Below are 27111 nucleotides of genomic sequence, written 5' to 3'. Positions count from 1 at the left end.
TTTCATTGATGCTATTCACTTCGTGAGGTTTACTCAAAACTGGTGTTTGAGTTAAAGATTTTGCTTGAAAAGTTCTTCTGTTTAACTTCCCGCAAGCCTTGCTCAATCTTCAAGGCCTTGGTGCTCTTGAAGTCGAGCTTTTTGTTCTCCTTCTTCTTGCTTGCCCGTGACATGTATGAGATGGATGCCTCCGAACCAGTGGCCACCTTGTACTGCTTGTTAACAGTTACTCCCGAAAAGTAATTACTCGAGACTTGAACATCACCCTTACCCCTGAAGGACCTGAACAGACTCACAACTGAAGGCTTCTTGAACACTTGAGACAATTCGTCGTCACTGTTCTCGTTGGCATTATCATCATCGTCATCTGTTGCAACTTCATCAATCAGTCTCTTTTTGCTGTTGTCTTCATCTTCAACAACTTCAGGAGTAGCAGACTTGAACAAGTTCATCATACTTCTGTTCTTGAGCGTACGGATATCCTCGACCTCATCGTCTGAGTTGATACCATGCTGGCGTCTAGACAAATTTTGGATATTAACATAGTCATCTTCATCGTTTCTAGAAAGGAATGATAACTTCTTTTGCACGAAAGACTCTTCGAGATGTAGAATTCTCTTCTTAGGTTGTGACTCTTCCTCGTCTTCCTCAGTAGCCTGGCTATCGCGCTTCTTTGCATCCTCTTGAGTGGATTGAGATTCCTGCTCATCCTCGTCTGAATCCTCATCAAGAGCCACAGACAAAACCTCATCTTGGATCGACGCAAAAAAGGCCTTAGCACGATCATTCTTCGCCAACTTCTGGAGCTTCTGACTTTCCATGAGTCGCTGTTTCTGCTCTTCGAGTTTTTGACGTCTATAGGCCATTAACAATTCGTCTTCTTCGTCACTCAATTCGATATCGAAACCATTGCCACGAGCCCGCTTAGTAAGCCTATGATTCTTGATATCATCCATCAACTTCTCCAAGTCTTTCTTGTCCTTGATCTGGTACTCCTCCATGAACTTCTTCCTGATTTCTTCATCGTTCAAGTCAAGGTTGAGCGTGTTATCGATCATTTGTTCATCTTCTGAATTGGCTTGGTCACTCTCATCATTATCTAAACCACCAATTCCCTTCCACTCATCTTCTGACTCCTCGGCCTCACCTTCGACCATGCCTTTCATACCCTTTCTTTCCAACTCTTTCCGCTTGCGACGTGCCTTGAGCTCCTTGCGGCGAATCTTCGCCTCGTAGAATGCAAGGCGTTCTTTAAGTTCTTCTTCATCCACCTTCTCATCTTCCTCCTCTTCTTCATTCTCAACAACAGGCTGAAGATGGCTCTTGACTAGCTTCCTTCCTTTAGAAACAGCCGCAGGGTAATCATCTTCGTCATCCGAATAAGGTTCATCATTTTGAGTAGATGCTGCTAATTGGGATGAGATGACATCAGCTTGAGTAGCTAAAATGCTTTGGGAGTCCACTGAAGTTTGCGTTGGGGAATGTCTTGGAATGAAGGAACTTCAATACTCTTGTCCAAGGAGTCGTCTGCGAATGAAGCATTGGTTGCTTGTGAGTTAGAATCGCGAGGACCAAGGTTTTGAAAGAGTTTGTGAGAACCAGAAGTTTCCTGATCTTCTTTCGTGAAATCGTGAAATTGCTCAGTTGGCTGAGAATGTGGCGTATTGTCACTTTGAACATGCATTACCTCTTCCTCATCCTCTGACTCGGGTTTGAGCCACTGGCAGGGCCTCCGAACATGTAGCTGTCATCGTGTCTTCTCTCACGCTCAGCAGGAGCTTTCTTAACGGGAGACAGAGTAACGTCTGCACTGTCATTTTCATCATCAGAGAGTACAACCCTGCGTCTTCTTTTGACAAGCTCAGTCTCGTCACCGCCTTCCTCGTTGTCTTCCAGCTCGTAGTCTGACTCTTCAGGGTCGCCGTCACTGTCTGGTACGGCCTCCGCATCATCCAGACCATCGTGATAGTCTGCATCCTCGTCGTCATCACTTCCACCCATTTTACCTGTGACAAGTGCTTGAGCCGCCTTTTCCTTGAGTTTCTCCTTCTTTCTGATACGACGGACTCGTTCGATTTCACGCTCCAACAAGGTTCCCATCTCCTCTTCCTCCTTCTCAATCTCCTCAATAAGCTCAGCATCGCCATTCTCGCGCTTGAGTTCATGGAGTTGCCTGGCGTTGGCCCTCTTAAGTTCTTGGAAAAGCTTATTGGGGTTCTTCGAAGAATGCAAATGCTGAAATCTTGAAAAGATTGCCTTCTTGGTGTTCTCGAGCTTTCTTTTGGCAAACTTTTGCTTTATCATGAGTCGTTGGTCTTTCGTTAGGTCGGGAATTCCCTTTTCCTCGTCATCAGAATCATCGAGTTTGATCGAAGGGTTCTCTTCACTTTGCCGCGTGGGAGACGAGAGGATCTGGCGCTTGAGGTTCATGGCGTAGGTCTCCATTGGGTTCTTCTGGATGTTCATCACAGGCAGACGGGGCGAGCGTGCTTTCGAAATGAAATCGAGCACATTAGTGGTCTCAAAATCGGAATTGTCTTCGGAATCGGAAAGCTCAACCATGCCAGCTTTGGGGTTCTTCACGGGTGACGTTGTAGGGCTCAGTTTAGGAAGGGCGTGGTCGCTCAAGACCTTGGCGGGTTCGTCCTCGGAGTCAGACTCGAATGCAGCAACCAAACGGTTCACTGGATCGATCTGGCGTTTTTCAAAAGCAGGCTTGATTGACCTGGCTCTTTTCTGCTCGCTGAGCTGCTTTTGGATCTTCTCCAACTCGGTCTTCGTCGTGACGGTCTTTTGTATAGACGAGTCCATGGTTGTCTCGGCATTATCGGCAGCCATTTCGTTCTCCTCGTCCGTGAGCGATGCCTTGGTGAGGTCAGCTTCTATTTCTTCTGCTTGCTGACGTGGAGGAATCACCTGGGTAGAAGCATCGGGGTTTAGCACTTCCACATCCTCAAGACCTAGTTGAGGAAGCTTGATGGCCTGAGTTTGTTGCAACTTCAGTGGTGCCTGGATTTTCTGTGTTGGCTGTGCAAAGAGCATAGACTGGCCAAAATCAATCTCTGTATCATCAGGTTGCTGTGTTTCTTCCACCCTCTGTGTATCATCCAAGTTCTGAGTATCTGGCTTCAGTATCACTTGGGTTGCATCGTCAATGACTTGGGTAGGGGAATCCTCGAGATCCAAAGGCCCCTGAAGCCTCTTCTTGACTTTTTCAAGCACGCTGAAGTCGATATCAGCCATATCTATGAAGAAGCTCTAGTGCAATTGAGATGAAGTGTTATGGTGAGACACGAAAAGCGCGTTGCAGTCGCGTAAACAGACCATGTAGGAGGCAGGTGAGTAAGTAGGGTGCAACAAAAAAGTGTAGAATATGAATAGTAGAATAGAAAAAGATTGAAGTCGGCAGTTATGTAGATATGTTTTGCTTCTCGAGATATTTTGGTGATTCGGGGGTACTGAATAGCTGGTGAAGAGTGGCTGCGAAATATGGCAACATTGCGATGGAAGAAAGGCGATCGAAATTTACAAGCAATAGTTGAATGTGTTCGGATGACAGATTCACAGCTTTTCACTCTTTCATTATTGAGTCGTTTTGGCTTCCTTTCTCAAAATATTTCTGAAATCTAAGTAGATGATATCTGGGGTGATCTTCATAATGGCTGCGAAATATAGCTATTTTACTGCAATAAAGATACTTCTCACAAACCTACTTCTTAGGATAGAACCTCTCATCTGCTCTTACTCTAAAGTATTCACTACAATTTGTAATCTAAAAACTCGATTAATCTAAATACACTCAGCTCTGCCACATTTCAGCCAATTCATCAGGAACACCCGTCAAATCTCTCTTCCATGGGATAGGCCCCACAAGTCCAAGAATTCCACCAACGGTATTCTGTACAATTCTCGTGAACATCGTCGAGTCAGTGATATTCCTAGTGGATTCTCCTACTTCCTGACCTGTGAGTGCAACGGGAATGGTCCTCAAAAGTTGGTGGAACTGGGCATCGGCACCTGGATAAAGCACATTGCTTGTACGAACAGTGTGGTTACATCCGTCAACAGGAGCTTCTCCATTGAATCTGTTTTCGATCCATGCCAAAGCGGCACCAGCGCCCTGAATTGCTTCAAGTATATGTCCAGTAGTCGTTGACTCAGCATATTCAAGACTCTTGATACCCCATTCACAGAACTGCTTAAAAGCATTGTAGCTAGCAGCATGTGGCACAATTTCATCTGGAACACCGTGGTAAACAAAAAGGGGGATTTCTGGACGAGGGGTTTCTTTATGAACGCCAATGACGTTTTTTTCAGCGTAGGCCTGGATCTCTGGAATATCGAAAAAGTCGTAGCCGCTTTTAAACCAGGGGTTCTCTCCTTCGAAGAAACTCTTGAGGATGTACTTTACACCTGCGGTAAAAATACAGTCGTCGGCTCCTCCGTACAACCGCTTTTGGTATTCCTCCTTCACCTCAGCATCAAAGATTTCTTTGAGATCTGGATCAGCCTTAATCATGCCATTGAGAATGTTTGGAACAAGCCCGGCAAACCATCTTCCCTCTGAAGCCGCAAGAACATCTGTCCAGTTGGTTACCCATCCTCCCAATGCAGCACCAACTAGATTGTCAGAAAGCTCTGGAGCATACTCAGGCTGGAGCGAAGCCATCCATGTTGATGCAAAAGAACCACCAGAAAAGCCCCAAAGTGCCGTTTTAGCATCTGAAGAGATGCCGGTAATTTCTGTCGAATTCAAAGCAGCCTTCAACGAGTCAAGTCCAGCTCGACCTGCCTGGTACCCCGAAGTAAAAGCTCCATCTGGACCTTCGTAATCTGGAAGCACAGCATACCATCCTTTGGCGAGAATCCCCAGAACAAGAAGGGTCTCCAGTTGCTGGACAAGCGTTCCCATACTAGCTCCTCTTGCAATATGATAGGATGGGGCACAATCCATAGTTGCAGAGTCCTGAGCGAACTGGTATGAAACGACTCTTGATGGATTTGGATCATAAGGCACCAAAACGGTAGTCACCATGGCAATTGGGTCACCACGGGAATCTTCAGAACGCACCAAAAGCTGCCATGCTTCTTTGACATCCATCTCGGTGTACAAGGACCGAAGCTTGTATGGTGCTTGTCTGTAGTCGATAATGTCGCCGACGTCATAGTCAGAGACGTTTGATGGAGCTTCGTAAAAGCTGTCTTTTGAAGGAAGCGTTGGTTTTATCACTTGGGCAAAAGCCACTGTTAATGAGAGAACTAGCTGAAGAACAAGCATTGTCTGGCTAGCAAAGAAGTCAAATACCGAGTTTATATAGTTTTGGAGCGGGTAGTAAAGTGGTGAAAACTCGCCCGAAAAGGAATCTCCGAGAACTGTCATCGATGAAACGGCTGATGGGTACAGTGGGGACCACAATAGGTACAGATTTTGCAGCCACTCAGTGGAGGAGGATGTTGCACCTCACAAACTCAAGTGCCGTGTTTCCTATTCGGGGTTTCTCCATTCCTTTGTTGATGATTGAGTACCCCGAATAAAATCACTATTGTATGGACCTGTGTTTCCTCAGTGCTTATTGTGTTTTTCGGTAAGCACCTCGCGAAGGTATGCCAGTAGTTGATTATCCTAGATAGGCAATTAGATCTATGCACGAAGAACAAATGAATCGGAGTGAGCCCTTATTCGATCAGCGGCTAAAAAGTGATGGAACGTCTAGTGTGACCATTAAAAGCATGACCGCGTTGTCTGATATTGTACCCCGTAGGACTTTCAAAGTCTGAACGTATTGTATTCCATGACATCAACACTTTCACACTCTCAGTACACATATGTGTAGTACCTGCTTTTCCTGTCAATCTCCGGATTTAGGGTATACTTGTGGGGCCTGCGGAGCTACGAGCGGGTGTCAACCGGACTTTTCTCCCGGGTCTCCGGGATAGCAGTGTTTGAAGAAAGAGTCGAATGGAGGCTTCATTTTCTGAAAGTGGAAATGTTTCTGGTAGGATGAAAGGATTTTAGAATGGAGTTCCTCCGAAAATGTGGGTGTAGGAGATAGTATGAATGAAAATGAATGACGCATTGTGAATCACTTGCCAGATAGAGGATGGAGTGTTTTCATGATCAATTTGGAACGTTCTAAACTAAAGCAGCCTCCCGGGGATGAGATTGCAAAAGTCAAGAACATGAGAATGTGGGTGTATACTAAGGAGAAATTTAGCAGACGTTGGGAAACTGGCACTTGGTAGCCAGTGCCTGATTTCAATGAAATCTTGCGGGTACATTATTATGATGAAACCAAACGTCTCCAGACTTCTTCTAGTTCCTCTCATATCGAAGATTGTGATAAACCACACGGAAACTGTTAGGTACACCGTCAAAGGTCACAGGCTTGGCCGAAGTTGTGAAATGATTGGGCCAGCACCGATTCTTGGCAACTTGATGAATTAAATATCCGAAGTCTTTCTAGTTGACTAAAATAAGGAAGGCTTACCTAGTCTGTTCTACGTATATGCTATGAATGCAAACCCGCATCCTAACAGAAAGAATGGTCAACAAGTGACCGGGCAGGATACAGTGATATCACGTTGCACTCTACATTACTGCCAGAAACTAGCAAGTTTGCAATTAGGGATGGACTTGCTTTCTTTGAGGAGCTTAATCGTGCTGCTAAATGTTGAATATCTATAGCATGTTCTTACTCTCGCAAGCCATTTTCATAGATTTGGAACGGGTAACGTAAATGAGGAGCAAGTAGAAAACATGTCTTTGCATAATTTATTTTTGGCCTCCTTCACGAATCGTCAAACGATATAGAGTTTTTCGAATTGGAACGTCAACTTACCCTTGGCTTCAATGCTATCGAAAACCGCGTTGGAATTGGCTGCAAAATCGATGCGGCAGCTCAGGCATATGAAGAGAGCACTCCCCGATTGAAGAAGCACAACAGGTGCAATGGAGTCATTTGAGCACAAAGTTGTCAGATTCGACAATGTGCATCATCATCTTTCTCAATTGCAAAAAGCATTCAGCTCTACGCTGGCGACCGAGACCCAGCTCATTATGAACAATTTGCCATACTTCACATAAGCCTAAGCCTTGGAGTGGATGGCTGAACGGAAGCACTGAGGACTCAACAAACAACTCGTCATATTTTAGAGAATGGAGGCTGTTTTGAATACCAAAGTTTCAGCCTTGGCAGATTGCTCCTACATTCAAATTCCTGAAAAGGGGTCTAGAGAAAAACAGAAAATGTAAAAAGTAAAAAGATGCTCAGCGACAATCACCCGTCTGTCATTGAGGCCACAGCGAAACATGTACTGTGATATTCACAATGGCTGGTGAGGCGGCTCATAACATACAGCGCAATTTGAGTCGGCTCATCGCGATCAAATCAGCCGTCCATGGACAATTCGAATTTTGAAATTTGACCAATCAAATCAAACCATTTCAATTGATGTTAAAGCAGCCACATTTTCAAAAACCACTAAACAGAATTTCCACTTGTTCGAGTGGCATTAGCCGCCGGCTCGCAGCACATGGGCTTTTCCCGAACGAGGCCGAGATCCAACGTGCTACGTTGGGCCGAATCAGTACGAGTCAACAGACTGTATGCAGGTCATAAACATTCTCGTTTAAGAGGGACCCCATAATCGTGGTGTTTGGGGTGGATCTTTTTTCAAAATACTACAGCCTAAATGATGAGATTTGCTGGATTTACCCGCCAGGTCAATGTCTAGTTCGCCCGGGCGTGCCGAGGGAAATCGAAGTTTCGCCAAGTCGTATAGTGACAGCACCCGTACACCATTGGACATCCGTGCACCACTAAACAACCATCCATTGGAGCGTCCTGGCGAGTCCAAAACTCTTATAGTAGAACTTCATGGCCTAAGGACTTCCCCTATGAAGTGCATCTATCCTAGGTCACGCGGCATGGCTGCAAAACCCCAGAGATAAGAACACTCTCCCAGTCACGTGTTTTTGCGACCACGAGTTATTAGGATGAGAGCGGTAGACTTTTCAGCCTATCTGCAGGATGCGCGTCAATAACGAGGACGTGAATTTTTTCAACGTTGCAGAAGCCATCGACTGTGGCTCCCGCATATAAATAGTGAGACAGACCCCCTCAAAAAAAAAAAAAAGACTATCCCACCACCAACATAGCAATGCCAGAGAAGTTCCTTTTTACCTCCGAATCCGTCGGCGAAGGCCACCCAGACAAGATCTGTGACCAGGTCAGTGACGCCATTTTGGACGCCTGTCTTGCCGTGGACCCTCTTTCCAAGGTTGCCTGTGAAACCGCTGCTAAGACCGGTTTGATCATGGTTTTCGGTGAGATCACCACCAAGGCCCAGTTGGACTACCAGAAGATCATCAGAGAAACCATCAAGCACATTGGTTACGACAACTCCGAAAAGGGTTTCGACTACAAGACCTGTAACGTCCTTGTTGCTATCGAGCAACAGTCTCCCGACATTGCCCAGGGTTTGCACTACGAAAAAGCCCTTGAGGAGTTGGGTGCCGGTGACCAGGGTATCATGTTCGGTTACGCCACCGACGAGACCCCAGAGAAGTTGCCTTTGACCGTTCTTTTGTCGCACAAGTTGAACAAGGCTCTTGCTGACGCCAGAAGATCCGGTGAGCTCGCCTGGTTGAGACCTGACACCAAGACCCAGGTCACCGTTGAGTACGAGAAGGACGGTGGTGCTGTCAAGCCCGTCAGAGTCGACACGGTGGTTATTTCCACCCAGCACGCTAACGAGATCACCACTGAGGACTTGAGAACCAAGATCTTGGAGAAGATCGTCAAGAGAACCATCCCAGCCAACTTGTTGGACGACAAGACCGTCTACCACATCCAGCCATCCGGCAGATTCGTCATTGGTGGTCCTCAGGGTGACGCCGGTTTGACCGGTCGTAAGATCATTGTCGACACCTACGGTGGTTGGGGTGCTCACGGTGGTGGTGCTTTCTCCGGTAAGGATTTCTCCAAGGTTGACCGTTCTGCTGCTTACGCTGCCCGTTGGGTCGCCAAGTCTCTTGTCAACGCTGGTTTGGCCAGAAGAGCTCTTGTCCAGTTCTCCTACGCCATTGGTGTTGCTGAGCCATTGTCCATCCACGTGGACACCTACGGTACTTCCAAGTACACCTCTGAGCAGTTGGTGGAGATCATTGGCAAGAACTTTGACTTGAGACCAGGTGTGATTGTCAGAGAGCTCGACTTGGCTAGACCTATCTACTTCAACACTGCTTCCTACGGTCACTTCACCGACCAGGCCAACCCATGGGAGCAGCCAAAGGAGTTGAAGTACTAAACAACATGACCGAGCCCGTGTGGCTGGCACGATAGCCACAGACTTAAAAGTTAATGCGACGACTCGCTTATGACCATGGCCCTTCGCTCAACACCGAGGGCTGCCTGACATTTATTTCAACCAGATCCATCATTTGGTGCACTTCACAGCTTACATTTTTTTATTTTATTTTGGGATAGAGTTTTTGCATTAATGGGGTCCTCAACGGACAATTAAGTTAATAGAGGAATACAAACGACACAGTTTGCCCGTATGTACAACGAATGTTATCAATGTGTTGATGTAGAGGAGGCCAGTTTGGAATTTTTGAGCTTTGCTAACCCGGTGGCTAGTTTAAATGGTCTACCATACACATACTACTCAAGGTGATACAGAAGTTGATAGAAGGAATTATCATTCGAATTGATAGAGTAGATGCACAGGCGATCAGTCTTTTGAATTTGTAAATGCAATTGTTGAGAAGTGACTATCCGTAATTTATAAAACTTTCGATCAGCTTGTATGGTTATGTTTCGTGTCTGCTTTTAATCAGGTTAATATGCTACTTGAGAAGCCGAACTACCCAACTTTCTGGAACGACATAAATCAGAATAGAGCACATTAATGAACCGTAAAGGGGATATAGAGGTATTCATTCTTCTCTCGTACTATTACATAACAGCTTAACTCTTCTATACATTGAAAGGTTGATGCTGCTTTCTCATAGGTTGAAACTACCCTCTAATTTTGAAAAGTAGCCTAGACTGAGTTGCCTGGATAGAATCTCGTTGACACGGCATTCTCTTCATTCACTTTCCCAGTCATTTCTCAAAAGCTTTCCCGTTCGATGACCATTGGTGCATTTGGAAAGTGGAGCACCTCAAACCTTTCACAAACACATCACAACTCTTACACCGCCACATCTTATTATTTCCCTTCATATTTTCCCTTCTTAACGACCGTTTAACTCTCTCCATATTGCAATTCTTAATGGTAGTTCTAATGAGACACATCAGCCTATATTACGACAACACCAACCCACCCATGTTCATGTCTGTTCCAAGTGAAACCAAATATCCACCTGACGCTACAGACGAGCCATTTCACAGCTTCATTTACGTTCCACATAAGGTCATGAGAGATATGTGTGAACCTGGCATGCTTATCCCAAAAGATCGGGAATCCCGTCAGAAGTACCTCCAGTACCTCGATTATGTCTATGGGACCGCCAAGCAACAGCCAGCATTGACGACTCCTCAGGCCGTCGAAGTCACGGAAGAAGATATCAAGTGTATCGATCCACGGTTGATTATGAAGAAGCCTGGGGACAGTTTGAAGAGAAGAGGAAGGAAGCCAAATGCTGTGAAAGCCATCCAAGAAAACCATCAAGGAAACGAGAATGGAAGTCCAGAACTAAAGCAATATGAGCCCTCTAATTTGAGTCCTAGCCACTATGTGGCCCAAGCACCACGCTCTTCTTATCAGCATACTTCCAATCCAAACCCTCTCGTATGGACTTCTCAGGAAAGCTACCTGTCACCCAAAAAGAGAAACATCGACCAATTGGACACTAACAACCAAGACATTACTTCCAAGAGGGTCCGCATCAGACACTGTGTGGGTGCAGAACAGTAACTAGACCATATATTGCGCTAGCATCAATAAATAAAGCAGGAGCATCTCTACTGGTACTTGATCCAAGAAAGCACAGCTGCGACGATTCCCAAGGACAGACCAAGGAAAACATCGAAGAAATGGTGTCTATAGTCCTGGACCCTGCTCAAGGCGATGTAGGTGGCCAATATCGTAGGAGCGGCAATGACCAAAAACGAAGCGTACCTGATCTCCTTCTTCTGAGCCCTGGCCCACAGCCAGGCCCATATCAGCAAGTACAAGAGGCCCGAAAAAGCGATAGACGAGTGACCCAGCGGAGTCAGCTTCATTCCGTCCACAATAGACGAGGGGCCTCTTGGTGAAGTGCAAACATTGACCATGACAAACGCGTCTGTCACGGTCCCTTCCACAGGCGAACAGCGGTCAAGAAAGTCGGGTCTGGGGTTGCCGATCCAGTTCTTGAGCAAATCGGTAACACACGCGTTCACCGTAAGGGATACCCAGAGACCCAAAAGGTGGTACTTGGGAGTTTGGCTCTCATTCTTGGAAACCAATTGGGCAAGTCCAATGATCAAGGTGGGCACAGCTGCCGAAAGAAAGTAGAGTTGGTTATCAGTAACTCTTTCCTGTTCAGCAAACGGATGCTGGAGCCTCAGATCAGAAAGAAGAAACTGCCTGTAGAAAGGTTCGGCTGGTTCCAACCAAAGAAAGAAAACCGCCAAAAGCACGCCCACAGTGAGCCAGTCAGGGTGGAATCTGCCCATTTTCGATGTGGTATCTTCTTGTGGAGTTCGCATCGGCTGCATATATAAACCGTGTACTATAGCCTGTATTGGGTAAGCGGACCGTGGTGACTCACGATAAGAGAGACGACGAGGAGGGAAGTTTTTGCCTAATTTTTGGGGACTAAAGTGGAATGAGATTTTGTTGAATTTGGGTGGTTTTTGGCTCGCCGGTGCCGGTTTGGGTAATTGGCCACGTGCTAAGCCATGTTTTGCAACCATTCTCGGCGCCCAGGGTCCAAATAGATGCCAAGTAAAGGTAGGGGAATGAGTTTTTGAAGATTGTGAAGATGGTAAAACCAAACGGTGTGATGGTGAAGGTGTTGAAAGAAGTTTGTGTAACTTTTAGGATTTAAGAGAGTAGTTGGATGAGTTGGTGGATATATAGGCGTGGTGGGAAGGGCTATGATCACCATAAATTGTGATCGAAGAATCCATGGAATGTTCGTGATTCAGATGCTGCAGCGCTAACAGCCCTGACCGATATAATAATTATTAAGGTCGTCCAAGATATTCTTCTCTAACAGCCGTGTGATGCGGCGCTTACGGATTCACGATTACGTATTGACAGACGATGTGGGTGAATATTAAAATGCATGTGTTTTCTCTAAGACTTTGCCAAGTGTTCGATAACCTGTCAGAACGTCCAGAGAAGCGTTAGGGTGATTGGCATGTCTGTCAAAATAAGTACCATACTGGTCTTGGTATCACTAACAGACTCAGTAGATCAACATACAAAAGTTGCCAAACTACCGAAAAATTTGCCCAAGTCTCGCTAGCCGACAACCCTGAATGATTAAATCATGCCGAACCTCTCAAAACTTCTTCCGTTTCAGTAGCTGAAGCAGCCCACCTTTTGAGCAATTTCAACCTCATCATTTAGACGAAGATCTACTTAAACGTCTCGGTATGATTGCTTAAATGCACCAATCAACGCAAGCAACTCCCCATTAACCTGATACTGTGGACATCAGCTATTCAAAAATTAATCAGCCGTTCAAAAAAATCAAATCCTAATCCATTGTCATCATACCGGGAGGCCACCTGGGCCGACATTGCACAAAATGACAATTCCTTCATGAGACTAACCCCCGTCATTCTTAAAAGCCGCCGTACCAATTAAGTAAAAGTGCTTTGCGCTCTGGAAACTTTAGCAAACGCTACATCTCATTTTGCAACGCATTATTTTCTATTAAACATGTTATATCAAAGTTATGGTGTAGAACTGAAGGAACCCAACACTGCGCTTACTGCTTCAAGTCAGAGTCGGAAGATTCGGCCTGCTGGGTCACGTATCTGTCAGAACCCAACTTGGTGGTGTCAACCTCACCGTGGTACTTCTCACAAATCTCCTCCAAGGTCATTCTCTTGGTCTCTGGGATCAAGAGGGTGGTGAAACAACCAAGCAACATGAAGAGAGCAAAGATCTCAATGACGTGGGGAAGGAAACAGTTCTCGTCGTCTGGAGCACAGCCGTGGTTCACCAAGGTACCAAGACAGGTCTGGGCCACAATGGCACCAACCTTACCGGCAGCAGCAGAAATACCGTGGGCAGAAGATCTGTATCTGGTTGGGAAACACTCACCGGGACAATGAAAGTGGTGGTGTTAGGACCAAAGTTCTCAAAGAACTGACACAAGACGTAGAGGGCCAACTTACCATTCTGGCCAATCTTGTCGTTGGCAAAACCAAGGATACAGAAGAAAACGGTCAAAAGAATGAAACCCATGAGCTGGATGGGCTTTCTGCCGATAGTGTCGACGGTAGCAGCAGCCACCCAGTAACCTGGAAGAGAACCGGCACAGACCAAGATCAAGTTACCAACAGCAGTGTTCCAGTAGCCTCTGTAGATGTTCTTGTCAGAAGCGTAACCAATAGCCTCCAAAATGACAGCAGTGTTAAGACCCAAACCGTAGTAGGCAATGTCCAACATGAACCAGGAGCCAGCGGTACCAATCAAGTACTTGCCGTATCTCCACTGGCCAAAGTGTTTCCAGAAGTCCTTGAAAGAGGCCTTTGGTGGGGTGATGTCCTGGGCAGCAGCGTCAAGAACAGCCTCAATGTCAGCCTGCTTGTCCAAGTGGGTAACGTCCTCAACGTCAAGAGAGTAACGAGGAGACTCGGCAATGGTCAATCTGTAGTACAAAGCGATACAGCCTGGAACACAGCCAAAACCAATCAAGACTCTCCACATCTGGTCACAGGCCTTGATACACTCACCGACACACTCGTGGGACTCGTAAGGCTCCAAGTTGGACTTGTAGCCAGCCACAAGAACAAGAGCAACGATACCGGCGAGAATCTGACCCAAACCCTGGTTGGAGAAAACAGCAGCCATAATGGCACCTCTCCACTTGGTGGTGGAAAACTCGGAAGAGATGATAGACGACAAGGGGTAGTCACCACCGATACCGATACCCATGACAATTCTCAAAAAGGCAAAAATGGCTGGGAAACTGATGGCTGGGGAAGAGCCAATGACACACTGAATAATGGTGGCACAAATCATGACAATCAACTCCAAACCGTAAATCTTCTTTCTACCGACAAAATCGGCCATCATACCAAACCCGAGCTGGCCGATAACGGTACCGACGGACGTGGACACCTTCAAAAGGGTGTTGGTGGAGTCGGGCATCTTTCCGCCCCAGTAGACATTGGTCAACATGGTGATACCCAAGTTGATGGCGAAAATGTCGTAAGAGTCGGTCATGAAACCGACACCGGCAATCAAAATCATCTTCACCTGGGTCCAGCCGAAACCCGAGTTGTCGATTTCCTCGAGGGCCAATCTTCTTCTCTCCAATGGGTCCTCAATGTGAGCGAACTTCTCCAAGTAGTCCTTGAAGGCGGTCTTACCGCCGCTCTGGTTGACTTCGCCAGTGTGTTTTTCAGACATTGATGTGATTTAGACTTACAAAAATATTAGTCTGACGAGATTCTCGACGGACTTTATACCAAACGGCTCTGGGGCCGTAGAGTTGGCTGCGCATTAATTACCTATGTGCTGCAGCGAATGGTGCAGCAGATGCAGCCTGCCCGCATATCGTACATATGGCACATGGCCCTTCGAGGTGACAAAGAAGAAACGAGCCCTGCGGAGAGAAATATATTTGCATGCCAGGTGGGTGTTTTCAATGGAGCCTTGGATGAAGTGGTTGGTTTTTTAGTCGGTCCAATTTTGGGCCGATGGCTGGAGGCTTGCAGGCATCCGAAGCCGCCCAATTCTTTTCTTTCCATACGCTTGAATCCATCGGACTAGCATGCTCGTGCGAATCGCCGTGTGCCTTTCGTATGGGGTAGATTGGCTACCATGAGGAGGCCAACTACTGCAGCCATGATCCGCCGTTACACGTCAAGCTGTCAGCTGCTGTAGAAAGCTGTCAAATCGATTGCGATTTTTCTTGTCCTTAGGATCCCTCGTCAAGCCCCTCTCTTCTCTCTTGGCATTTTTTGCAGTGATTCATCCGCCAGAGTCTTGGGTAGTGTGAGCTCTTTCCAGTTGTAGCCTTGGCGCGGTCTCTCTCGCTAATTTCTCCCACGTGGTGAGGCGCTTGTTATCTTTGCATATACATGCGTGCGGCTCAGCACCACGTTTATTGATGCAACCACGACTGGCTTACGACCCTTTTTTGCTGCCTTCGGGCCACCGGCGTGAGTTTAAAAAAAATTCATCAAGCTTCTGAGAATGCTTTATTGAAACCATCTATTTGTAAATTTCATATTATTCTGCTCTTTTTTGTAAGTGCTCCGGCAACCACTTCCCGGTTGGGGCCCACGTTGCCTCACCCCGTGTGCCTCAATCTTATTATTTTGCACCCACATACAAGTCTCGCCTTGACGCTAACACGCTAATGTTAGCCCAAGATCGCACGCCGCTTACTCTCTCATTAGGCGGTCCTTTTCAAACATGAGAAGCCTCTCGCGTAAGTCTGCAAGTTCCCGGGCCTGCGTTTTGATCTTGAGATCCTTTTCGCTGTTTTCCTGATGAAGAAACTCCACTTTGCTCGTGTACTGGTTCACCATGTTCTGGTAGTTGAAGTTCTCGTCGTTGTACCGCTTCATTTGCGTCGTCTTGCTCTCATTGTCAAACTCTAGCGTCCGGATCTGCTTCTCAAGCTTTTCCTCACGCAACTCGCCTTCTGCAAGCTGGTGCTTTAATCGGTCAACCTGCGAATTAAGCTTGCCGACATTCTGCTCCAAATACTTGAGCTGATCATTCAGGTATAGCTTCTCCTCGAGATCGCCAATTTTTCTCTTGAGCTCCTCATTGACCTTCTTGATACTCTCGTTTTCCTGCGTCATCACCAAGATCTCCGTCTTGGCTTCCTTGTACTGCCCATCACTGCTGTCCCAACGGCCCTTGATGGTTCGGAGCTCATCCTTCAAATTGCTCTTTTCCTGCTCAACCTCGGACAAGTGCTCTCTCACGAGGTCCAAGTTCCCACGTGTGTCTCTGATTGTATCTTCAAGCGTTGCGACTTCCTCTTCGAGCCGTGCCTTTGTATCCTCGAGCAGTCTATTCAAGCCGTTCAATTCCTCCATTTCTTTTGCATTGTCCTCGAGTAGCTTCTTGAACGTGGTCATCTGTTTGGTGTGATTGTCCATCTTCCTTTCATAGGCGAGCTTGTCATTCTTAAGGTTTTCATTTTCCACCTTGAGGTCTTCGTTCTCGCCAGATATCTTATCATTTTCCTCGGACACTTCCTCGTTTTCTGCCATCACTTCCTTTTTAATTCGGGCTAATTCATCGTTCTGAAGCTTCAATCTTTGATTGTCCTTGATCAATTCAGTCTCCTTCTCCATCTTGAACTTGATATCTTGGCGCAAGATCCGGATCTCTTCCTTGTGCTCCCCAATCTTGTGCTTCTTTTCACCATAGTTGTCGTTCAAATACTGCAACTGATCCTCCAATTGTTTGATAGAAGACTCCAACTGCTGCTCCCGATGAAGCTGTTTTTTCAGAGACTCTTCAAGCTCGTTTTTGGCTTGTCGCAACTGCTTGATCACTCGCTCGCTTGCTCGAACCTCTTCTCGTAAGAGTTTCAATTCTGTTGTTTTCAGTTCAAGCTCCTTGCGGGCCAGCTCCTCGTGTCTCTTACTGATGCCAACCGCTGACTCTGCAAGCTCAAGCTTATCGTAATATTCCTCGCTTCGGCTTTTATATTTTAATAGAGACTGCTGAAGTTCCTCATGGCGCTTATTGAGAGAGTTGTTTTGCACCTTGATCTTGGCGAGTTCTTGTTCGTAGTCCAGAATTGCAGTCTTGACGCCACTTCTCTTGGCTTCATATAATTCGTCCTCACTTTCACGAAGCAATGATTTGAGTCGAAGAATTTCACTCTTGGATTTGCTCAATTCGTCTCTGGTAGTACGCAAAGTGCCAACGATATCCTTGTAGATCTTGGCAAAGTCGCCGCTGTTGGTGATGCTGCTGATGGTACCAATACTGCTGCTTGGAGTAAGTGAAGAGCTCAGTTCAGAAGGCAACAGCGGAGACGATGTAGTTGAACCGTTGGAGTGGGAGCTCATCAGCATGGCTTGACCAACCTGTTTCTCAAGCTCAACGATACGTTTTTGAGACTCCTTGTACTTCACCTCAAAGTCAGAAGCACTGTTGATGCCTCTGGTCATCTGAAGCTTGTTCAACTTCTTCTGAAGCTCGACAGCATAATTCTCTGCTCTGTTGACATTAGCCTCCTCTTGTTGCAACCGCGCCCTCAAGTTCTTTATCTCCTCGAACGTTCTGGTGCCATTGGAAAGACTCATCTTGGCTTCTTCTCCCATAGCCATTGATCTGCGAAGCTCGCTTCTCTTCAGAGGACTCTCAAAAGTGTCGTTGACCTTTTCACGAAGGGCCTTCACTTCCTCGTTGAGCTTCTGGTTCTCGAACTTTTCCTTCCTTATCATAGCGTTGGACTCGTTCAACTTGAGCTTAACTTGAGCAAACTCATCAGCAAGCGAAGGGTCGATGGACTTGCCATTCTTGGGTGGGAAATTCTCCTTGTCCTGAAGCTTTGCACTCAATGACTTGACCTTCTCCTTGAGTCGGACAATCTCATCGGAGTATTCAGCCTTAGCTCTCAAGAGATATTGGGATTCGTGACGCATGCTTTCGAGCGATTCGGAGTGGGATCTGGAGCTCTGAATTTGTCTCGCGAGCTCATCCTTGGAGTTCTCAAGCTCGGCTTGAATCCTAGCACTTGTCTTCTTCTCAGCTTCCAAGTCCAGCTTCAAACGGTCGACATCGCCAAGCTCATTTTCCAAGCTCCGAATCTTCCTTGCCAATTCCTTTTGCTCTCCCGCTTGCTCTTTCATCTCGCTGCGTTTCTCAATGAGCTCATCTTGCAAACGTTCAATCTTCTTCTGGGCCTCATCGTATTTGACCTGCAAACCACTGAGCTCCTCCGTGTGTTTGTTTGTAAGTGTGCTTCTTTTCATGTCATTAACGCTCTCCATCAGAGTAAGCTTCTTCTCAAGAGACAGCTTTAAAGCTTCCAAATCGATAACTTTTCTCTCATGGATGCTCCGCGTGGACCTAAGCTCCTTGAGCTCGGAGTCCAGACTTCTTTGAGATGTTTGGAACTCGTCATTTTTGGCAGTGAGTGCAACAATTTCGGCTTCAAGAGTCTCGACCCTCTTTTTAAGGCTGTTGGAGACTTCATCATTCTCCTTGAGATGTTTCTTGTCCTTCTCTGATTGATCAAGCTGGTCCTTTAATCCCTTAGCATTTTCCTTCTCTGCAGCGAGCTCGGAAGTTAATGCCTCGACCTTCTTCTCCAGTTCTTCAAGCTTAGCTTTGATGGCATCCATCTCCAGTGAAATCTCCGCTCTCTCGGTGGCAAGCTTGCTGCTAGTGGCCATGACTTCCTTGAGCTGTCTGTTGGTCTCATTCAATTTGTCACTTCTAGAGGTTTCTTCAGTCTGAAGCTTCTTCAACAACTCTCCCTTTTCAGAAATCACCAGGTTGTTCTTGATTATTTCATCCTCAAGGTTTGTGAGTTGGGACTTGAGCCTCTCGTTCTCAGACTCCAAAGCGCTTCTTGCGCTCTCTGTATCCTTCAACTTGGCATTTATTTGCTTGAGACTCTCGTTCATCTCCTTAGAATCGAGAACCTTGACGGAATCTTCAAGAAGTGGTTTGAGACTGATGAACAATTTGAGCCATGGACTCTTGCCCTCATTCACGAGCTCATCTAATTTTTGGAAGTTCCTTGCCACAACTTGCGAAGCCTGGATTGTCTCAATTTGATTCTTGAAGTTGGATCTAGCAATTTGACCTCTGAATGCGCTTTGGAAATCAGTAATAATCTTTTTGAGTCTCAAGTCCCGCAATTCCTCGAGCTTACCGAGAATGCCATTCTTGAAGAAGATCTTTGTGATACCAAGTTTGTATACTTCAGGATCAAGTTGGATATCCTTGAGGATGAGTTCACTGTTCGTCTTCATGTTCTTGGTGAAGACAATGTCGTTGGCATTCAAAATAGCGTAACGGCCAAAGAACTCTTCAAAAGTCATTTTGTTGGGGTATCCAGCTCTAGCAATTCTGATACCTTCAAGAACACCATTGCATCTAAGTTGATTGAGGACAAGCTCTTTGTCGAACTTATTGGGACGCTTGGCCAAGTTTGGCAAGATACATCTGACGAAGTGAGGCTCAGTACTATTGAGCTGATCCATGAGAACACCTAATTGTTCCTTGTGCTTCTGAGACACTGTCTTGAGCTTTGATCCCTTCTTCTTAGGCGACATGCTTCCAGATGGCGTGCTTTCATTATTGTTCAGGAACAACTTCTGGATGAATTCATTGGATGATTCTGGAAGAAGCTGGACGAGGCTTTCACTCACAGGGTCTGTGTTCTTCTGAATCCAGTTCTCGACATTGTAGTCAACCAAGCCAGCATAATGATCGATGATGAATCCGTTTCTCACCTTATTAGCCTTGAAACTCTTCGACTTACCATCAGCCCACAGCTCGAGAAGCTTGGAAATGAATGTCTCATCACTAGCCTTGGGCATAATGCACTGGTCATCCAAGATTTCAAGGATACCCATAGGCTGCTTTGTTTCTATAAGATCAATAGTTGGTTGCAAGTCAAGGCCGAAGTCGATGAACTCCCATTGGATATCTTCACGCAAGTACTCGCTCTGTTCAAGAATGAAAGAGTGGTGATTGAAAAACTGTTGCAACTTTTCGTTGGTGTAGTTAATGCACAATTGCTCAAAAGAGTTGGCCTCGAAGATCTCAAAACCGGCAATATCCAAGACACCGATAAAGCTGTCAGTATTATAGTCACCTAAACTTTCATTGATGCGTAATATGATGAACTGGAATACCTTTTCGTAAAGGTGTTTGGCGAATGCATCGATGGTTTGCTTTACTTCAGCGGCCTTCCTCAGTTTCTGGACAAATTCACGACCAGCTTTCACGCGAGGCCTAAGGAGGTTCGATGATAAGTCACTAGATGTGATACCAAGCATCTTGGCTATGAGATCAATGTCAACGTCCTTGGCAAAGCTTGCTTGTTCGGATTTCCATGACGAAAATTCAATATTACCGAGATGCAAGATGATGGCTAGAGCCATGAAGATGTTCTCGACTTCAGAATCCTCAAATCCCATGACCAGAAATGCTTCTTTCAAGTTGGAGTATTCTCTAGAGTCATCAACATTGGGTATCGTGGCAACAGACAGACTGATGTAGTTGTAGTTTTTGATTGATGAGTCCAAGAAGTACTTTGATTTCAACGTCTCCTTTGATTCGCCTCGAAGAAGTTGGTAGAATGCATGGTAGTTCCTCTCGTCCAGCGACTGGTGCAGCACTCTCAGCTTTTCAAGAAGGTAGTAGTCAATTGTGGCTCCCGAGATGAGGCCCTTGGTGTCGAAGAAGATTTTGATGAACTTACCAAAACGCGACGAGTTGTTGTTCTTGATGGTTTTGGCGTTACCGAAGGACTCCAAGATGGGATTGGCTCGTAGGATCTTATTATGGATATCATTAGCGTGGTCGGACTTGTCGTCGGTGGAGATCAGCGAGAGATATTGGATGACTTTCTTGGTGTTTTCTGTCTTACCAGCTCCACTTTCACCGGTAACCAAGATCAGCTGATCTTTCTGGTTCTCTAGCAAGTTTCTGTATGTGTTTTCTGCAAGGGCGAAAATGTGTGGCGGCAAGCGGTCCTCCAGTTTGCTGGATTTCTCTGCCAGCTTATGGAATTTGTTCAATACACTCTGTTCATAAATCGGAAGCTTCTTGTATGGATTTATAGCGACCAAGAATAATCCGGAGTACGTATAGATCAAGTCGTCATTGTACCGGAGGAAAAGATTATAAATGACGGAAGGCTCGTTCAAATGCGTCAACTCGGCCATATCTTCACACTTGTTGAATTTGGGAGGATTGCAATTCTCCAAGACCTTCAGAGGGAGCTCTTGGACAGTTTCTGTTCCATTTTTCTTCACCGTAACTTTGCAAAGGTCATTTTTCTGGTATTCAGTGATATAGCCTCGGACAAAAAGCTCATCTCTATCCGGGACCCAAACCCAGTTTTTCGTGCTGAAGTCGTCGGACATGGTATGAGTTTAAGACTGATGCGTTGTAGTTGGACTGGAGAAATATCAACAGTAAACAAACGCTGCACGGTCACGTGACATTGATGAGAAAGTTGGGTTTTCGGACGCGTCTTGCTAAGAGGACAGCTCGCAGTAACAGAACCCAGCTTACAGTCTTGAAAGCCTAATTTGACGTTTTAACTTTGTCAATTCGAATCCTAATGGTGAAGGTACTCAGGGGTACTCATTCTGATCTGGTGCCACTGTGTGCAGTACACTAAAATGAAGATTGAGAATTGTGCCTAATCGGGACGAACAAAGGGTCCATAGTTGACGGCTCGGACCTCAATTAGCCTGTCGAATTATTGGACAATTTATTAGTAATAATCGAAATAGATTTTTAATAATTCATGGATTGAAAAAATTTTCAGATAGCTTCAGTCAGATTTTTTGGGACCCCATTACAAGCATAGGCGTGGCGGTGCAGATACCTACTGGTTGAGGCAGTAGATTGCAGTACCCTTTAGGGGCCTTTTACGACGCTCTAGAGCCAATTGTTCAATGCGTTTAGGAATGTTAATCTCTGAAGTAAAAAAAACTTTTGAGAATTGGCTAGATCACGTAGCAATAGAGTGGCTGCAAAATGGCTGCAAATCTCGTCAACGGAGAAAACGGTCTACCCTACAGAACCGATGCTGGAACCTCCTATCTCCCCCTCCTCTTTCTTCAAATTATGCCGTGAATTTTTCAATTAAGACTGTGAAGGGCCTCCTTTCACAGCCCACGCGTAAACGGATGAATGGTTGTTCTCCACGATTTTAACGTGGAATGTGTTATCATAACATAATCGTGAACCTTGGCAGGGGTCTTCTCGAGACACGAAAGATTCACGAAACCGTTTATTGCTGGAGGCACACAAAAGGAGAGTTTTGCAAAACGTGAAGTTTCTTCTAAATTTCTTGACTTTTGAAATCCTGCTCTAAAACCACACTCCAATGGTCAATTGCCCGCCATTCTGGGTTGACACTTGGCTTCCTCGTAGCAGTAGTCAGAGAAGAGTATTTTTGAAAATTTTCTACCAAAACATGAAATCTTGTCGACTTATATATCATTAAATTTTGCGAATACTTGAATATCGATACGGGTCGATTGCGAAGAACAGACTCCACGGGGGTCTCTACACGAATATTCTTGAGATTATGACTTTCAGCCGCCGGAGCGGCAATGCATGGGGCCGGGTATAAAGGGCTCCTTGGTGGGAGCCAGGAGGCGCTGGAAAGCGTCCTAGTGGCCCTTGGGCACAAGAGGCGACAGCCAAGCCGGATCAGACGTTGGCATGGGCGAGTAGCCAAACTGGCCCAGATGCATGATGGGCGTGGAGTAAGCGGAGGACGAAGCGTGGTGGGAAAACACCAGCAGCTGGGACGCCGAAGGAGGGGTCAATGGGAGCAGGGCCTGGGAAGAAGAGAACATCTGAGGAGGCTTCAAGTCCTCCTGGCCAATCTGCAACAAGACGTCAGCCACACGAGCCACCTCGGAAGCCGCCAATGCGTTAGGCTCGTCTGCCAAAATGGCAGGCAGGTGCTCAATGACCGCCTTGACAAGAAGCGCGTGCTTGTTGGTGTAATTGTGGAGCACGGGGATCACGCCAAGGGCCTCGTATTTACGCTGGAGCACCTCCAGAAGCGAGGTTGTTTGTAGAATGAGCACCAAGGCGATTTTGCGCAACTGGTTCAACGAGGTGCCGTCAAGACCCAGCAAAAACGCTCCCTGGACCAGGGGCGCCATGTTCTCCTCCAGACCCGCCAGCGAGTCGTGGGGAGGCGCCTGGGTGAGAAGGGTCCTCAAGTTGGAAGCGGCAGCGTCCACGCCGAGCATGGAGCAGGCGAGAAGGTTGGCTGCAATGGCAATGAGCGACATAGGCACGGTCAAGAAGTAGCGGTCGTAAAGCGCCAATTCACAGAAAAACCGGCCCACGGCGGTCACAGCCAGCACCTTCAGCAGCTCTGTCGCCAGAGAGGGGCGGTTGTACTTACAAGGGGTGGAATGAGCGGTGACGCCGGTTTCGGCAATGGCCAACTGGAGGCACTCCTCCAACAGCGGGTGGGAAAGCGACCACTCCAAGGTGGCCAAGATGTGCATTTCCATCTGGACAAACATCTCCTCGTCGTAGGCGTGGCGGCACATGATGGCCAACTCACGAAGCGTGGGCACCCTCAGCTTCTTGTCCTCGTACTTGCCGGCGATCCAGAGCGCCGTGCAGCCGACCAACTGGTAGTGTCTCTTGAACACGATACGCTTGGCGCAGTAGCGGTCGATGATGTTGATGCAGAGGAAAAGCGTGGCAGGCTGCAAACGGAAGCTCTGGTGGAGCTCAATCAAAAAGTCCAAGAGGTAGGGCCTCATGTACCACTGCACCTCGGGCTGGAGGTCGATCATCTGGGCGTTGGGCGCCAGCTGGGCCTCGAGCAGCGCAAGCCACTGTTTATTGTCTGCTCTGTACTCGGCCATGAGCTTCTTGTTGGCCTGGCTCTCGAGCACCTCGAGCGTGTAAGGGTACTGTCTTGGTTTGGCTTGGGGCGGGCCGTATTTCATGATTGTTTGTGGTTTGGTTTGTGGTTTGGTTTGTGAAAGTTGGTTGAGGTGTCTCAGATGTGTCTCAGGATGGACCTAGAACGGTGGACCAGAATGCCTAGAACGATGGGACAGTCAATGGAATGGTAAGCGAATGTGTCCCGAAGGAAGAAAGGTAAGTGCCCGGCTGCCTGGAAAGTGAATGTATGGGGTGAGGGCCAGAGCAGAAGAGAGCTGGAGGTTCACGAGGAAAAGGTGTGGGTTTTATCGAGGCCTCAGAAGGAGACTACGCGAATCCACGGTAGGGTAGGTTCGCAGCCATTCACCCCGGCGTGAATCGATTCACGATCGCGACGCGGCCACAGGCACCCGACCGTGCAACAGTGGGCTTGGGGGAAGAAAGTATGTAAAAAAATTTGGAATTGTATAATAATTGAAAAATCTTTTTTGAATGAACTACTTCAAAATGCGGTCCCCGCCAAATCGCCGGTGTTTGGCCGCCCTTTTCGTCGCCAGGGACTGCCCCTGGTCCACCGCGCGGACCCGTTTGGGTACCTCAGGCGACGTTTTTGGCGGGCGCGCTCAGTGAAGGCCTAATGGCTGCGAAAAATAAAAAACGCTCCACCGGTAATCTTTACCGTGTAGACAAACGGCTGGGTGCCTGCGCCGGAGAATGTGGTGGGAGGAATGAATATAGGGATTCGGATTTTGTGGGATTTGGGAGAATTGTAGATTTCGGCTTTGCTTGGGTGGTGCGTTTGCATTAGGGATTTGCTACCGAGAGGTTAATCTGTGGGTGGAATCTGTGTGGGTGGAAAATCACTGTGAAAAGTTCGTAGCCGTGCAGCCGTGCATCCACTTGACTTCCAAAAACACTAAACCATCATTTGACCAAACCACTAATTCGACACCAATTGACTCAAATTACAAAATCGCCATCAATCGACTTCACCTGCCCGACGTTGACATTCCATGGCGGCTTGGCTCAAGCCATTGTAGACCCTGGCTTATCGCGTGGATCCTACTTTAGAACCGTGGATCCACAGCTTTCGGTATACACCCTTCCCGATTCGTCGCCACATCATACCCGCTGTTGATCTATTAGTATATACATTAGAACGCTCCACGCCCACGTCCCGCAGCCGCCTGCTCCGACTCCAGGTTCTTGATGGTCTCGTCCACAGAAAGAAGCAATGTGGCCGCCTCCGTCGCCGACTGAAGCGCATTGATCTTCACAAGTGATGGCTCCCAGATGAAACTCTCCATGTTGTTGCCCACAGACTCCTTGTGGAAGTCGATACCGTACCACTTCTCTCCTTTGGCGTGCGAGCTGCGCAACACGTTCAAGAGCTCAATGGCATCCAACCCGGCATTCTCGCACAATTGCCTGGGGATAATCTCCAACGCACGTGCAAACGCTCCAATGATCAACTGCTGCTTGCCCGCCACCGTCTTGGAGTGCTCCCTGAGGTACTTGGAGATCTCCATCTCAATGGCTCCTCCTCCAGCGACAACTGTGCGGTGCTTCACGGCTCTCTTGACAATCATGATGGCGTCATGCAACGATCTCTCGACCTCGGCAATCACCTGCTCGGCGCCTCCTCTCAACACTAACGTACACGTTCTGGCCTCGGGACACCCACGGAACAAGTTGTATCTGTCTCCACCAATCTGGACCTCCTCAAACTCAGCACATGTACCGACGGCCTTTTCGCTGATGCCGCTCACTGTAGACTGAATTGAACCACCCACAGCCTTGATCACACGGTCCATGTCTTCGCTGCTCACACGACCAGCACAGAAGATGTCTCTGTCAGCGAAATACTGCGTAGCCAAGTCGCCGATAGGCAATTTGGAAAGGACAATGTTGGCGCCAGAGTCCTTGATGGCCTCCAACTTGTCGAAGATAATCTGCCACTCGGCGTCCACGATCGCCTGGTAGTCCTTCACCTGGTCCACCCTCACCTCGGCATTATCCTTCTCGGCCTTCAACTCCAACTCGACATTGAGGTTGAGGATCTTGGGGTTGGTGAATCTCTTGGGCTGCTGCTCGAAACCGGCGTAGGAAAACGTCTTCTTGAATGCAACACCGTCCACGAAAAGCGACTCCTCCATGGCTCCACCTGGAACCTTCTTGATACCAATCAACTTCTCGTCCAAGTCGTCATCCAACGTCAAGACGGCATCAACGACCATCTTCGTGAAGAAGTCCGAGTTCTTCGAAATCAACTTCGACGACATCGCCGTCTTGGCACATCTCTCCAAGAGCTCTCTGAACTGTGTAGTGTCCTCTTTCTTGATCTCCACCTGGATCTCCTCGATCTTCTTGACCGCCAACTCGCAGGCTTTTCTCAATCCCTTTGTGATGAGATGCAGCGAAATGCCGTCCTCAATAAACGTCTTAGTCTCCTTCAAGAACTCACCTGCTAAGATGGTCACAGAGGAGGTACCATCTCCGACTTCAGCGTCCTGGGCACGGGAAATATCCACAAGCATCTTGGCAGCTGGGTGAACAATATCCAACAACTTCAAAATCGTGGCACCATCGTTGGAAATGGTGGTTTTGCCGTTGGAAGACTTGATCAAAATGTCTGATCCAAATGGACCCAACGTGGGTTTGAGGGTCTCCTGGATCGCCAAACAGGCGTTGATGTTATTTAAGATCTGGCCTCTGCCCTGCAGGGCGTCGGTTCCTTCCTTGAGCACGACAATGGTCGGGGTCTGGTTGGAAAAGGCCATGGTGATTTGTCGTCTTGAATCTGCCTGTACGTTTTTTCGATACTAGCGAAGATTTCGAACCCGGTTCGCGCACTACCAACAAACAAACACGTAAGAGGTGGTGGGGCAAAAAAATGGCGTTATTGTCAATTCTTTCAATGGGGTCGAATGAATAGTCCAAAAAATAATTGTCGACTATTGGTAGAAGCATCAGTTTCTTCGGACCTTTCGATCGCACTATGCATAAGGCTGTTCAGTAGGGATGTGAAGAGAACGGCCACCCTGTGATCTTTTGGAAGAAAAATCTTTAAATTACCAAATTCAGCTAAATCTTATAACCATATAGTTTCCTGTCTACATTTCATCATCGTATTTTCTCTTGGGTACTATCCAGGGATTTGGTGGTCCTGCATGGTGCACCAACTATACATCCACAGCATAGAAAAATGTCCCAATGGATTGTCCCAAAGCCTGCAAATTCATTCCTATTTTCAGGTAGCTATTGCCCTCGAGATATTTTACTTTCAGTACTTGGACATACCTGTCGAAACGTACCAACCCTCTAGGACAGACTGCCCTTCCT

General features: G+C 47.1%; 9 protein-coding genes across 9 annotated transcripts; 2 read left to right on the top strand and 7 right to left on the bottom strand. All coding sequences in view use genetic code 12, as the record gives it.

The window, feature by feature from the left end:
- Nucleotides 1-29: 29 nt before the first annotated feature.
- GIN1 (chromatin-modulating protein) lies at nucleotides 30-3243 on the bottom strand (the record flags this gene model as incomplete). Its single annotated transcript, XM_025482029.1, has 3 exons — nucleotides 30-1462; nucleotides 1510-1701; nucleotides 1722-3243. The coding sequence occupies 3 exons, from the start codon at nucleotides 3241-3243 to the stop codon at nucleotides 30-32; spliced, it is 3147 nt and encodes a 1048-aa protein (XP_025336647.1).
- Nucleotides 3244-3799: 556 nt separating this feature from the next.
- Nucleotides 3800-5278, bottom strand: CXQ87_003552 (uncharacterized protein; the record flags this gene model as incomplete). The annotated part of the gene is made up of 1 exon (XM_025482028.1): nucleotides 3800-5278. One exon carries the CDS (start codon nucleotides 5276-5278, stop codon nucleotides 3800-3802), a length of 1479 nt encoding a protein of 492 aa, XP_025336646.1.
- Nucleotides 5279-8160: 2882 nt separating this feature from the next.
- SAM2 (methionine adenosyltransferase) lies at nucleotides 8161-9309 on the top strand (the record flags this gene model as incomplete). Its single annotated transcript, XM_025482027.1, has 1 exon — nucleotides 8161-9309. The coding sequence occupies one exon, from the start codon at nucleotides 8161-8163 to the stop codon at nucleotides 9307-9309; it is 1149 nt and encodes a 382-aa protein (XP_025336645.1).
- A 1023-nt stretch (nucleotides 9310-10332) lies between these two features.
- CXQ87_003550 (uncharacterized protein) lies at nucleotides 10333-10923 on the top strand (the record flags this gene model as incomplete). Its single annotated transcript, XM_025482026.1, has 1 exon — nucleotides 10333-10923. One exon carries the CDS (start codon nucleotides 10333-10335, stop codon nucleotides 10921-10923), a length of 591 nt encoding a protein of 196 aa, XP_025336644.1.
- Nucleotides 10924-10970: 47 nt separating this feature from the next.
- DPP1 (Dpp1p) lies at nucleotides 10971-11666 on the bottom strand (the record flags this gene model as incomplete). Its single annotated transcript, XM_025482025.1, has 1 exon — nucleotides 10971-11666. The coding sequence occupies one exon, from the start codon at nucleotides 11664-11666 to the stop codon at nucleotides 10971-10973; it is 696 nt and encodes a 231-aa protein (XP_025336643.1).
- Nucleotides 11667-12931: 1265 nt separating this feature from the next.
- On the bottom strand, nucleotides 12932-14583 carry PHO84 (phosphate transporter; the record flags this gene model as incomplete). The annotated part of the gene is made up of 2 exons (XM_025482024.1): nucleotides 12932-13186; nucleotides 13213-14583. The coding sequence occupies 2 exons, from the start codon at nucleotides 14581-14583 to the stop codon at nucleotides 12932-12934; spliced, it is 1626 nt and encodes a 541-aa protein (XP_025336642.1).
- Nucleotides 14584-15563: 980 nt separating this feature from the next.
- On the bottom strand, nucleotides 15564-21257 carry MYO1 (myosin 1; the record flags this gene model as incomplete). Its single annotated transcript, XM_025482023.1, has 2 exons — nucleotides 15564-16836; nucleotides 16864-21257. The coding sequence occupies 2 exons, from the start codon at nucleotides 21255-21257 to the stop codon at nucleotides 15564-15566; spliced, it is 5667 nt and encodes a 1888-aa protein (XP_025336641.1).
- Nucleotides 21258-22520: 1263 nt separating this feature from the next.
- CCN1 (Ccn1p) lies at nucleotides 22521-23831 on the bottom strand (the record flags this gene model as incomplete). Its single annotated transcript, XM_025482022.1, has 1 exon — nucleotides 22521-23831. The coding sequence occupies one exon, from the start codon at nucleotides 23829-23831 to the stop codon at nucleotides 22521-22523; it is 1311 nt and encodes a 436-aa protein (XP_025336640.1).
- A 1092-nt stretch (nucleotides 23832-24923) lies between these two features.
- Nucleotides 24924-26549, bottom strand: CCT7 (chaperonin-containing T-complex subunit; the record flags this gene model as incomplete). Its single annotated transcript, XM_025482021.1, has 1 exon — nucleotides 24924-26549. The coding sequence occupies one exon, from the start codon at nucleotides 26547-26549 to the stop codon at nucleotides 24924-24926; it is 1626 nt and encodes a 541-aa protein (XP_025336639.1).
- Between the last annotated feature and the right edge of the window lie 562 nt (nucleotides 26550-27111).

The sequence above is a fragment of the Candidozyma duobushaemuli genome (genome assembly GCF_002926085.2).
Source record: "Candidozyma duobushaemuli strain B09383 chromosome Unknown C_B09383, whole genome shotgun sequence".
NCBI lineage: Eukaryota > Fungi > Ascomycota > Pichiomycetes > Serinales > Metschnikowiaceae > Candidozyma > Candidozyma duobushaemuli.
This window is presented reverse-complemented; position numbering and strand designations above follow the sequence as displayed.